This window comes from Frieseomelitta varia, unplaced genomic scaffold, assembly GCF_011392965.1.
Source record: "Frieseomelitta varia isolate USP_RPSP 00005682 unplaced genomic scaffold, Fvar_1.2 scaffold_146, whole genome shotgun sequence".
NCBI classification, from domain to species: Eukaryota; Metazoa; Arthropoda; class Insecta; order Hymenoptera; family Apidae; genus Frieseomelitta; species Frieseomelitta varia.
Window position 1 is genome coordinate 749,129 of NW_025109150.1, and position 12,523 is coordinate 761,651.

Consider the following 12,523-nt stretch of genomic DNA (forward strand, 5'->3'; position numbering starts at 1 on the left):
CTCTTTTTAACGATTTTAATCGAACGAGACATTTTCGTGTCAAAATTCCTTGTCTTTCTAGATAATAACTGAATTTTGGATTTTTAGGCAAATTCATAGTTTTATGTACACAACTAAACTGAACCGGTTCGCCCGTATTATTGTACAATATCAATTGATTCTTCAATTCTATCAATATCTCCTATTTGAAACAAGGTGAAACGTGTGAAATTAATAGGGGAAATAAGAAAATGAGACACAACAATTGTTTCAGTAAAATTTGTATTTAATAAATAAAAGCAGACAAAATATCTTAAATACAGATACAACTGTAATGATTGTCAGAGCAATGGTCCAAGAAATTTAGATTGGATTTTTAGGCAAAGTGATTACCAGGAGTAAGAGATGCCGATGGGACTGCTGTAGGCCATGTGCGAAACAGCCACCGCTGGCGAGTAGGCGACACCAAGAAGTGAGCTTGCGGGTGCAGCGGCGGCTAATGGTGCTGCCAATGGTGCTGCGTGTGCAGCGTATGCTACTGGAGCGGCGTGTGCAGCGTATGCTACTGGAGCGGCGTGCGCATAGATGGCCGGGTTGGATACACGAATGTCGGATCTGCTGGTGCTCGAGAATGGGGTGGCAATTGTTTTCGACTGGGTCGCGATTTGTGCCAGATTTCCCGAGCTACGAAGAATATTGTCCGATGTCGACGTTAAAGCGGCGGTAGTCAAAGCATATTGTCCAGGGGCTGGTGCCAAGAAACCGGCATTGCTCATGGCAAGAGCGCAAACGAGTACCACGATCTGAAAACAAAATTATTTGAATGAAATCGTTGTTTCTTCATACCCCTATCATCTTTCTTCTCTGTTTCAAACACATGTATCGTACATGCATTTCAAAAGTGTTTACATCAATAGCATTGGAAGAACACCGTCGTCGAAGAACGATCTCGAAAGCCGAGGATGAAAAAATGTAAAAATAATATATGATCGTTGTTTCCCGAAGTTTGTTCTTTTACCTTTTAACGTTTTACAAGCCTCTAAATTGTGTCACTTTTGAAATATATATGCGATATGTTCATTTCAAATGAAATATACAACCGTATGTTACACTATCAAGTTTTATTTATTAAATTATTTTGCATCGCTTACCTTTGAGAACATTGTGAGTCTGAGAAAGGACTTTGATCGATTCGTTGACAATGTACGAAAGCAAGTGTGTGCCGATCCTTTGGTAGCCGAAATCTTATATAGTCCGTTCAGTTAGGTGAACGAAATACGCGAACCAACCAAAATCAGGTGGGGCACAAGGGCGTGTTTCGAACGAGTACCGAAAAAAAAACTTTCTCCATAGGAATATACGTAATCGTTTGTATACTTTCCTCCGCCCGTGCTCTCCTTTTTTTTCTTTCTCTCTCTTTCAATAATATATCCTTAACTTATCCCTCCCCGACCTTGGACTAAAAATCCAAAACCTTCGACTGGTTATTGTCCAAGAGTAAGAAAAAAATGACCACGATTCGTTTACTCTGTCGGTTTATTCTCTTGCTAAATTTCTGCTCGAGATCTGAAATATTGATGCAAATGATAACGTACCGTTCAGTTACTGTTCTCACTTTCGAAAAATCTATTACATATCTACTTTATACAGAATCCTTGCTGATGTTTTACATACAGCGGAATAATTACAAAATACATTTCGTCTGTGTATTTTTTAAATGAAATATAATAATAATAATAGAAGATAGTTTTTAAGCTAATTATATTCCTCTGATAAGTTTGATTTTCCAAATCACATTTATGTTTCATCCTTTATTTTCTTGTTGTGTGTTTCCATATCATATTTATTCTATCCTTTAATTTATATGTCCCATACATTCCAAATTGTTATATTCACTGTGATTTGTTCAGAATGTTCGTAGAACAATTTGAGAAAAATCCAAAATTAATAAATGTACGCTACAAATTTTATAAATAATCTGATACATATATAATGTATTAGTTACTGATTATTGAATAAGAAACGGATTTCCCGTTTTTTCTCTTTCTTTTACTATCAAGTAATGCAAAACGACCTGACATACGATGCTTCTTCGTGTTCCTTCTTGTCTTCTAACTTCTTCATCATTTTCGCGTGATTAATGTACTAATAGCTAGAATAAAAATTAAATTTTTCTATGAAATTGCAAATAAGATATAAGCACAAGGTATTTTATAATCGTAAACCAAGTACATACGTGGAATTCTATACTGTACTAATTCTTCATCCGTGTTATGTTATTGGATTCGAACTGTGATTCCGTGTAAAACCTATTATATTCTTAATGTTCGTAATATCATTTGTAAATTATGTCAGTTTTCAAAACTGTTAATTGAACGAATATGATTTTTTTACTTTTTTATTTACGAGTTTAAGTTCGTTAGATAATGACATTAATAAATAATAATGCAAAAAGTTGCAGATAATTCTGCAATTTTCTAAATAAAACATTTTTGAATATTAAAAAATATATTTATTTTGTTAATTCAAATTAACTTTGTAAGTTAATAACTTTTGAAAGGTAATGCAAGAATATATTAGTAATTTAAAATTACATAAGTTAGTACTACATCTTATGTTGAGTATTTTCAAAATTACCAAGAGTTATTATTTCAAATTGCTAAAAATTACGCGGTCATTTCAGTTTTCAAATTAAACAGAAAAACAATTATAGTACGCTATGATAATTTTAACGTGAAATCCATAAAAAAAATCATCATTTCATAAACTAGTTACATTTTGTTAAAATATAATATCTTTTAAGATTTTGAAATCAAACCTAATTTGCGAGAAAGTAAATATTATTTAAACACGTAATTGCGATTTCGGTCTAGTGAATAGAATTTGCAAATTTATATATATATCTGTCAAATAGATCAACTGGAATATAACAAAGAAGCTTAGAGTCTAATTACAAAAGTTCATAAATTAATCCTTTTAATTGGTTCTTTCGTAAATGAAAAATTTAGTGAATTTACGGAGACAGAAACACTAGCGCCACGTAGCGATAAAACGTAGGAACTAAAATCTGTCACTGTTTTACAGCAAACTATTGCGTTTCTTGTCTAATGCATTACTTAATTCTATCCTTGTCGCATACTATTGCCTTCCTTGTCTATCACGCGTATATGTCTGTCCTTGTCTACCAACTGTTGCCCTCCTTGTCTACCGCGCGTATATGTCTGTCCTTGTCAACCACTCTTGCCCTCCTTGTCTATCGCGCCTATATGTCTGTCCTTGTCGCACACTAGTGCTCTCCTTGTCTAATGACACTAGACAAGGAAAGCAACAGTGTGCGACAAGGACATCTTTCGATCTATTGAAAAAAAATTCAACTTTTTACACATACGTTTTTCTACGATAAAACACACATAGAAAGAAAGCCGGGAAACCAATTTTAAGGAGACATACAAAAAAGTTCACAAATTATTCCTTTTAATTAGGTTTTTTTCCTAATTATTTCCAACTTGTCACAAAATGGACATGGTGGCGCCATCTAGCGGTAATTCAGCGGTACTAATTATTTATAAAAATACTTATTTCTGCATTTTACGGGTCAAATGAGGTATGAAAAGAAAGCTAAGGGTCTAATTAGGGTAATACAATCGCCAAAGTTCACAATTTACTTCGCTAAATTAGGTTTTTTCGCAAANACTAATTATTTATAAAAATACTTATTTCTGCATTTTACGGGTCAAATGAGGTATGAAAAGAAAGCTAAGGGTCTAATTAGAGTAATGCAATCGCCAAAGTTTACAATTCATTTCGCTAAATTAGATTTTTTCGCAAATGAAAATTCCTCTGTTTTACGGGATAAGAACTAGCGCCGCGTTGTGATAGACCGGTGGAACTAAACGCTCTATAACCATATAAACCGAATAATTAATTTTAATTTTCCATGCTACTAATTTGCACTCCACGAGCGCACATATTTCAAAGATTATGTTCAGCTACGTTCGCAAATAAATCTGAATCAAATATTCACTATAGTTTCCGAGAAATTATGCGCACACTACTGGCACGACTACTAACGTAAACGAAATTAAAACATTCTTTATATACGTAAACTATACTTAAACAAAACATAAAACGCAAGCTTAGCATCTCTCAAATCGAAGACTCAACCATAATAGTTCACAAATGATTCCTCTTAATTAATTTTTTCTCGTAATTTGTGGAAAAACTGTTCCTGTTAATGTTTAGAGGCAACTGTGGCGCCATCTATTGACAACTCGATGGTACTAAAAGCAGAAAATTCTGTTTTTAGTACAACCCAGTTGACAATAGATGGCGCCACCATTGCCTCTAAACATCGATAAGTGACAGTTTTTCCACAAGTTGAATTTTTTTTTCAATAGATCGAAAGATGTCCTTGTCGCACACTGTTGCTTTCCTTGTCTAGTGTCATTAGACAAGGAGGGCACTAGTGTGCGACAAGGACAGACATATAGGCGCGATAGACAAGGAGGGCAAGAGTGGTTGACAAGGACAGCAATATAAATTAGTTCCATAATTTCATCGCTACGTGACGCTAATAGTTCAATGTCCATGAATGGATCAAATTTTCATTTGCAAGAAAAAAAAGAATGAAAAAACTATTTAAGAGAGTTAATTTATGAATTTTTGCTGTTCCATTTTCATTTTTAGATCCCAAGCTTTCTTCAACATTTAACCTACAACATGTATGCATGAAGATCTGCAAAGTTTATTAAATGGATCGAAGCCTTGAAATCAATGATTAAACTTACAAATAATTACGTTGCGCGTGCGTGTACTTGAATTTGATTACTAAAGAACGGTTTTTGAATCGTTCATTCTTGTGACTGATTGTGAGATCAAAGTGAACGAGTAACAGGAAAATTGGAAATTGCGTGCATTTATACTCAGCATTATACTTAGCAGGAAAGAGAAAAAGTACTAAAGTAAATTCAAATATGAATCATCAATTTGAGAAATTGAAAGAGCGTGGCAATAAGTTGGAATTGCGCGCATTTGTTCAAGAGTCGAGTGTAGAGGAGGTAACGGTTAAAATTCTATTAAAAAGATAGCTTATCACCGGTGCATGTACATATGAAACAAATGAAACTTAAGATTGAAACATATAATTTCAATAGCTTATGCGATTAATGCGCAGCAGTATTTGTAAGTCGGATGGGATAAAAGTATTAGACAATCTTCTGCAAGCATTTTCTGATTCTGAAGCTTGTCAAGCAAAACGACGAAAACTTGCTGAGTTCACCTTGAAGAGTTTGGAAAAGTCTAACGTATCTGCAGGACAGGCGAACGCGATCGTCAATCGGATAATTTCTGACTTGCCAAGTTATTCGAAGCAACAACTCGTCAAATTTGTTGACTTTTGTCTCACAAGTATTCGCAATAACGATAATGAGCTGTGCAGGTAAAGCAATTTATTTTCCTTTTATTGTCTTCCTTCTTTTTCTTGTTCTGCTTTTCTTGATGTAGAATCTTCTTGAACTCTTTTTTTCAGCTGGAAAGATTTGTTACCTGCATTATTGGAAGCATTGGAAAATGAAAAATACATTGTTTACGCGGATGCTGAAGTATCAGGGACAGAATATAAATCATTGATTATCAAAACAATATGTAATTATCACTGGGATGTCAATCTCTTACCATCTTTGACAAAAATGTTTGGGTAAGTGGATTTTGGTATTCAAATGATCGAATTTTACATCTATAAAATGTTCAAAATATAAGATTATTTGATTTTATCAAAATATAAAATTATTTGATTTTATCAAAATATAAAGGGATATGGTATTAGACAAGGCAGATCGCAATGAGGTTTTAAAGTCACTATGTTCTGCTCTTCCAAATCTTCCTTTGGATCAAGTTCCCTCATTTACATATCAAGCACTAAAATTATGCCCAAATCGAGATAATCAAAAACTTTTGGATGCTTTGTCCAAATACTTTGATCTGTGCTACTCGAAAACAAGTTTGTGTGATGACAGAGATAGTTTTGAAGATATTGGTATGTAAACAAAAAGATGTGAATATTTATGTATATTTATTACATAATTTTTTAATCTTTGTTCTTCTTACATTTGTGTTTACAGGTGTAATTAATTTAAAAGAGGTACAAGACATTGAAAGCACTGTTTTGTATCATGTGTACCAAGCTGCTCAGTTAAATCATGAAAACATGAAAGATTTTATCCGTTTTCTTAAACATGTATCTCATTCAGAATATATGCTACAACCCTTCATGTTTTCTGTATTGATGTCAGTTTCTGGTATATATGAAGATCAGGTATGTCAAGTCTTTAATATATAATAAAAAAAATTGTTTACATTTTTTCGTTTTAATGTTGCTGCAATTGTGTACATTTTATCGTTTTAATGTTGAAAAATTTTTTACAGATTTTTGAGATATTAAGATTGGCTATCGTTTACAATAGCTTAGAAAAACAAAAACGACAAAACAGTGCATGGTTGAGACAAATTTTACCTACACCTAGTGATATAATTGGAGTTATTCAACAAGTCATTGGTAGCAGGTCAATTTAATTGGTATCTTCTTTTTCACATGTACTTCTTATATTACTGTCTAATCATCCTACAGCAATAAAGATCGTCATTTAGTATTAAGAGGACTTACAAATTTAGCTTTTACATTAATGAATGATGATCAAAAATCCAAAAATAATGCAATAACTACATGGCATATTGGATCTGAAATAATACGAGAAATAATTAAGAAACATCATGAGACAGCTCCTCTCATATTACAAGAGTTGATTAATAAAATAATAGCCGGTGGTGTGACAACAACACATTATATAGGTAAAAAACCAATAATATTATTACAAAATTACATCAAATGTGATTCTATTTTTTTATCTTAGTTAAAAAAAATGTCTTTTAGATTGTTTAAAGTATATGTGCCGTGAATTGTCAATGATTGTTTTGGAACATCAAGTTTGGATTATGACTATCGTTGAACGATTGTTATTTTTGCACCCTACAGTTGCTAATCAAGTTCTGTTTGCTATTTTCCCATTGGTGCGTGTTTCACCAAATATACGAGAAAATCTTTTGTTGATTTTGAGAAAAGCTCTTTATAGGAAAGGTGTCTCGAAACGGCAGATGGCTGTGATGGGATTTCTTGAAATGTTAAAATGTACAAAAATGCGTTCTCAACTTAGCTTTAGACTCAGTCAACATAGTAATTCAATGATTAGCTCTAGTTCTAGGTCTACATTAACTCAGGTATGTACAAAAATTATTTTAAAAAATGTAAAGAAACTATTTGATTTTTGCAAAAAAAAATTGTAATTTTTATCACTTAATTTAGGCGACTTTAGAGTATAATTCGCAACGCGAAAGATCAGTTACAGATTGCGATAAAACTTTGTATTATGAAATATTGGATATATTAAAAAAGACCTTTACTTATGAATTTGAAGTTAGATTACACTTGTATGAAAGTGAGTATGATTTATTTGAACGCCTAACAGTTTGATATTTAACAAATTGTCATTTTAAAATGACTGAAATTAAATTGTTTTTAGGTCTGTATGCTACTGTAACCAAAAATCCTGAAATAACAGAAATTGTATTAAATATGCTTCTTTCACATTTGAATCTCTATCTTAATACAGATGATAGTGTCTTGCCACCTGTAAAATTGGAATTGTGTACAGACGTTCATGGAGTGGAAGTAATTTTGCAAGAACCTATTGCCCAATTGATATTTACGTTACAAAAGATATATATTAATTCGGTTGTAAAAAATTTACATACTTCTGAAAAATTACATGATATTTTGAAATCACTGTGTAATAAAATGGCAATTACAGAATTAGAGCATTTAAATCTGGTAAGATCGAATATCAATATAAAAAATTGTATAGATACATCAATGTAGAAATAAATAATTTTAGGAACATGAAACGAACTTACTTCATGGAGACTTTCCGAAGTCACAGATAAAGCTAAAAAATCTTGGTATAGCTATTGGGATTTATGAGGCTTTAATGGCGTTTCGAATCGGTGAATGGTCAAAGGAAAATAAGGAAAATTTTCATGATATTAATAATTTGTTCAAAGCGTACACACGCTTGATAGATTTTTCTAAAACAGTAAAATTTTCTTTTATAGTTTATTTTTTTAGCTGAATTAAAAATTTTGTTGAATTAAAAATTATGATCCGCATAATCCGCAATTTTTTTAGCCATCCACAAAAGTGAAGAAAGGTGATGGCAATAGATCCAAAAAGGACAAAGATGCTAATAATACAACTAAAAAGTCCGGTAAATCAACTAATATCAAGATACCAAATACTATCATGGATTTGGATGTAATTCGCCAAAGTTTATCGCTTTTATTTTCGTAAGTACTATGAATGTTGGAATTACTAAATCATTCTAAATGGAAAACTGTTCATTTTGAAATAAGTGTTTTTATTTAAAATAAAATTGTTTTATCATTAGAAATATTGTAATTTATAAACAGACAATCATCTACTCAAAGTGATGCACCTAGAAGAAATCACAGCTTCTGTTGCTACATATTGCAAACATGTGAACAACTTTTGCAACATACAAAACCATTTGTACAGAATACTTTTCAATTGCAAAATCATCAATATATAAATACGTACATTGATATTGGAAGGTAAGTTCAGATGATAATGTCAATTTTATGATATAATCATAAATCATATAATAAAATCATTTTTATGGTTTAGATTGCTTTATAAATATTTTGTACAAAATCTGGAAGATACACTTACAGATGATGAACAAGTAACTATATTGGCTTTACAATGTTTCAAAGAAATTTCTTGCTGTATATGTACATTACTCTCATCTGAATTACAAACATTCCTTAATTCAATTTGTACGTATTTATTCAGGAAGTTATCATATTACTTTGATAATTTTATATCATAATTTTCTTTATTTTTTCAAGTTGAAGTACGATCTAAGAAAGATTCAAAATCTACGAATATTAATTTCCAACTACAAAAAATTATTTTTTCATTAAATCCTTATTTAAAGAAGTTTCTTACGGTAGAAACGGACAACAATGAGGGAAAGAAAATATCACTTTTATTATTACAAATAATAGAACAATTTACATATAAGATTAACTTTGAAGATTATAATTCTGATCAGGTTAGTATATCTCTCATGAAAATTATTTTGATTATTTATACATTACTTTTTTTTTTTTATTGCAAAAGATGCTCGAATGTATGAAAGAAATAATTCAAATGGAAGATATTCAAAGCTCTATTGTCCCTACAATCATACAATTTTTCTTAAATTTGGAAGAATACAGTCAAGAATATGGAGAAACATTAAATGAAATTTGTATAGAGTTATGTGAAAAAGTTGGAAGCATTGATAAGGTAAGCAATAATTTTTATTATACAATATTCAAAAACTTTCGTCTTTCAAATTAATTGTCATTTTTATCTTAACATAGACTGAATTGGAAACAAATAATTTATATAAAAGTATACGTGAGGATACAATACTACAAATTTATAATGTATTAAATGGTCATATTAAACAAAAGCTGGATAATGCATCATGGTTATTGATGCGATTAAAGGCAGAAGACGCTATAGCCAGAGCACCTGGAACAATTGATGAAAGTTGTAAGTATAAATTTGAAGTTTTAAATATTTAAATATTTCATAATTATTTGCCATAAAAAATTATATTCTTGTAATAGGGAATAATAAGTTAAGAGAAAAGGAACGAAATCTGTGTAGACAACTATCCTATATTGCACAAGTACTTCAAACATTAGCTAATACGTCGATTAAGCCAGGGCCATCCACTGATTTTACCTTCAAAAATTTGCAATATTTATATCATTTACTTGGAAATCTTACAAAGTATTTTTATGCGAAATCGAGTAGCCAGAATGCGGCATTCCAAGCAGTTAAGTATGTGTTGTACATATATCATTTCGTATGTAACTAGTGATATATGTTCCTCGAAGTGATGAATCTTGCTTGTTGCAGATTTATTCAAGTGGTACAATTAGCTGGTAAACCATTAAAATCTACTTTTTATAACTTGGTAACATATGTAGAGGTACATTGAGTTCGATTTTTTCATTTTTTATGAATCAATAATATTCTTGATAATTATTATTTTATCATCTTCTGAAGGAAAATCAAAATAAATTACAATCAAAATCTGACTCATATGCACAAAGGAATAAAATTTTAAAAGAAACCAAAGTAATACCACGTGTAGTGTATGAAATTGAGCAATTTAACAAGGAAATATTGTTACTTAGTAAAAGAACGGGCGTAAGTATCAAAATATTAAATATTTTAGTAATAGTAGTAGTTTAGTATTTTTATTAATAATAATATTTTATTCTTTAATACTTTTTATATTAATGATTTTTAATTTGTACACATATTTCACTAGGTACCGTTAGAAAATTACATAAAACACAGTATAACAAGAGATTTTAGAATCAAAAATCCACAATTGGTAGAAGGACTTGAGAAAATGGATGTCAGTTTGGTAATAAAAGCGAAAGAAAATGTTGCATTATGCATTATTTTTCATAAGATTGCCTGTGTTACAATAATTATAAAATATTTTTTATAGCTCATTTCGCCAAATGTAGAAAACTCTGAGAGCGAAATCCAGACTTCGAATGTAAATGATTCTGATAGTAGTAATGATGATGAATCTTCAAACAAACGACCCAGGATAGAGGATGAAACTGTTAATTAAAATACTTTATACTGTCTTATGACAAAAAATTGCATTGTAAAGTATTTTTATATAAAAATTTTTTAATAATACTTAAAATGAAAAATTTTACAGATTATGTTCATCTTCTTTCTGTACAGTATATATTCACTTATATAAACTATTTTTTGTAACTATTGTTTGTACATCTTATTATTCTGATTAAATTTATAGTTTATGATATTATCAATAATAGAACTTGCAGAAAATAAGGAATTTCCATCAATGACAAAAAATTTTATGGAATCATTAAACTTATAATTTTTATGCTACAAAGTCCAATGGTCTATTGAATCCTCCTTTTCTATTCATATACTGTCTATACTTTCTTTTGAGAATAACATGCACAGCTCCTACGTCATTTCCTTTGACCTTTTTGCCTTTAGTACTGTCAAAACCACAAAAACCCATTATTCTCATCATTTCTTGTTCTTCTGGTGTTTTCCCTTGAAGATCAGCCTCTGAAAAATGTTCATTTAGAAAACAGTAATTGGTCATTTTCAAATTTATATCGTGCCTTTCTAATATCAGATTTACCTGTAATTACAGGACGTTCTGTTGTGGGTTTTAATTTGGGTTTAGGTCTATCTCTTTCTCTTGATCTGGATCTGCTATACGAACGTCTGTGCCTATCCCGTTCACGATCACGATCCCTTTCTCTATCTCTAGATTTTACTCGATCTCGCTCAGCAGATCTAAAGTTATTTGATATTCCCAGTCTTTACATCATTTAATTTTAATAATAATAAAAAAAAAATTATACCTCCTTCTTCTTTCGCGAGAGCGTCTCCTTCTGCGATCTCTATCTCGTTCACGTTCCCGATCTCGATCTCGGGACCGATCTCTTCTTCTTCCAGGTGAAGGTGTACGACTACGTCCCATACTTCGTGTTACTTAATTATTTACAATTAACTTAATAATAACGCGATGAAGACTATCGAGTGTATATACACGTACGTTTTTGTACCTCAGCTCCTTGAAATCCTATCTATTGAGTATATAATTTATAAAATGAAGAGGTTATGTTTACACACATTGCTATGTTAGGTTTGACATTGTATAATATTATACAATATCTGTATTATATATCTGCATTTGACATGCTCATATTATACATAATAACGATTAATAAGATTACTATCACTATTTATAATACAATATAGAAATATTTTGTAAAGTAGGTAATTTCTTAGCCTGCGTAGCAAAATGTATGCTTTCCCAACACACTGACAACTGATCAACATTTATATATATACGTATATATCATACCGCATTTGTCGATATAATTTGATAATACTTAAAATAAAAGAGTAGAACTATTTTCAATCAAATTGATTATCTAATAGAATTGATATTATTTCATTATTGTTCAGAAAGTTAAGAATTAACATTATTATTTGTTTTTAAAATACGAAAGACCAATTGTTATTACTTAATTTTAATTTACTAATGAGCTTAAAATATTAAAAAAGTTTTATAAAAAAATATATTGTGAAATAACATGTAGAACAAAATATAGATGCTGCTGATGTTGAGAGTTAATAGAGAGAAAATATTAAGAGGGCTAAGAGAAGATAAAATTTCAAATATGAATGGACAGTTTAAGAATTTTTATCAGTGAAAAAAACAAGCATATTTAAGAATGTAAAAATGTTTATTATGTATTGGAAATGTACGTATTTTGAGTTCTATATTTTAATGACCGAATTGCAAATGTTGAAAATATAGGTGCGCATATGTATACGAACAAA

At 30.5% G+C, this 12,523-nt stretch overlaps 3 protein-coding genes across 17 annotated transcripts; 1 reads left to right on the plus strand and 2 right to left on the minus strand.

Moving 5' to 3' along the window:
* Positions 1–21: 21 nt before the first annotated feature.
* LOC122533758 (pupal cuticle protein C1B-like) lies at positions 22–4,787 on the minus strand. Of its 13 annotated transcripts, none has more exons than XM_043663786.1 (4): positions 4,144–4,201; positions 2,216–2,343; positions 1,131–2,131; positions 22–782 (listed from the first exon to the last, which is right to left on the minus strand). In XM_043663786.1, the coding sequence occupies exons 3-4, from the start codon at positions 1,140–1,142 to the stop codon at positions 369–371; spliced, it is 426 nt and encodes a 141-aa protein (XP_043519721.1). In that variant the 5' UTR covers positions 1,143–2,131; positions 2,216–2,343; positions 4,144–4,201; the 3' UTR covers positions 22–368. The 13 variants fall into 13 exon arrangements, with proteins under 13 accessions (XP_043519721.1, XP_043519757.1, XP_043519776.1 ...); XM_043663822.1 differs by having other exon boundaries at positions 2,216–2,298; positions 4,144–4,195; XM_043663841.1 differs by lacking the exon at positions 4,144–4,201 and adding an exon at positions 3,096–3,515 and having other exon boundaries at positions 2,216–2,298.
* On the plus strand, positions 4,592–10,943 carry LOC122533699 (Fanconi anemia group I protein). Of its 2 annotated transcripts, none has more exons than XM_043663688.1 (22): positions 4,592–5,036; positions 5,133–5,416; positions 5,507–5,674; positions 5,790–6,013; positions 6,099–6,292; positions 6,403–6,539; positions 6,605–6,825; positions 6,908–7,251; positions 7,337–7,469; positions 7,554–7,861; positions 7,926–8,123; positions 8,216–8,373; positions 8,497–8,658; positions 8,732–8,883; positions 8,956–9,161; positions 9,230–9,397; positions 9,475–9,646; positions 9,727–9,943; positions 10,022–10,094; positions 10,172–10,315; positions 10,440–10,538; positions 10,626–10,943. In XM_043663688.1, the coding sequence occupies exons 1-22, from the start codon at positions 4,953–4,955 to the stop codon at positions 10,752–10,754; spliced, it is 3,975 nt and encodes a 1,324-aa protein (XP_043519623.1). In that variant the 5' UTR covers positions 4,592–4,952; the 3' UTR covers positions 10,755–10,943. The 2 variants fall into 2 exon arrangements, with proteins under 2 accessions (XP_043519623.1, XP_043519617.1); XM_043663682.1 differs by having other exon boundaries at positions 4,594–5,036; positions 9,475–9,649.
* LOC122533746 (U4/U6.U5 small nuclear ribonucleoprotein 27 kDa protein) lies at positions 10,908–12,013 on the minus strand. Of its 2 annotated transcripts, XM_043663770.1 has the most exons (4): positions 11,730–12,013; positions 11,536–11,665; positions 11,310–11,467; positions 10,908–11,233 (listed from the first exon to the last, which is right to left on the minus strand). In XM_043663770.1, the coding sequence occupies exons 2-4, from the start codon at positions 11,652–11,654 to the stop codon at positions 11,037–11,039; spliced, it is 474 nt and encodes a 157-aa protein (XP_043519705.1). In that variant the 5' UTR covers positions 11,655–11,665; positions 11,730–12,013; the 3' UTR covers positions 10,908–11,036. The 2 variants fall into 2 exon arrangements, with proteins under 2 accessions (XP_043519705.1, XP_043519695.1); XM_043663760.1 differs by having other exon boundaries at positions 11,536–12,013.
* Between the last annotated feature and the right edge of the window lie 510 nt (positions 12,014–12,523).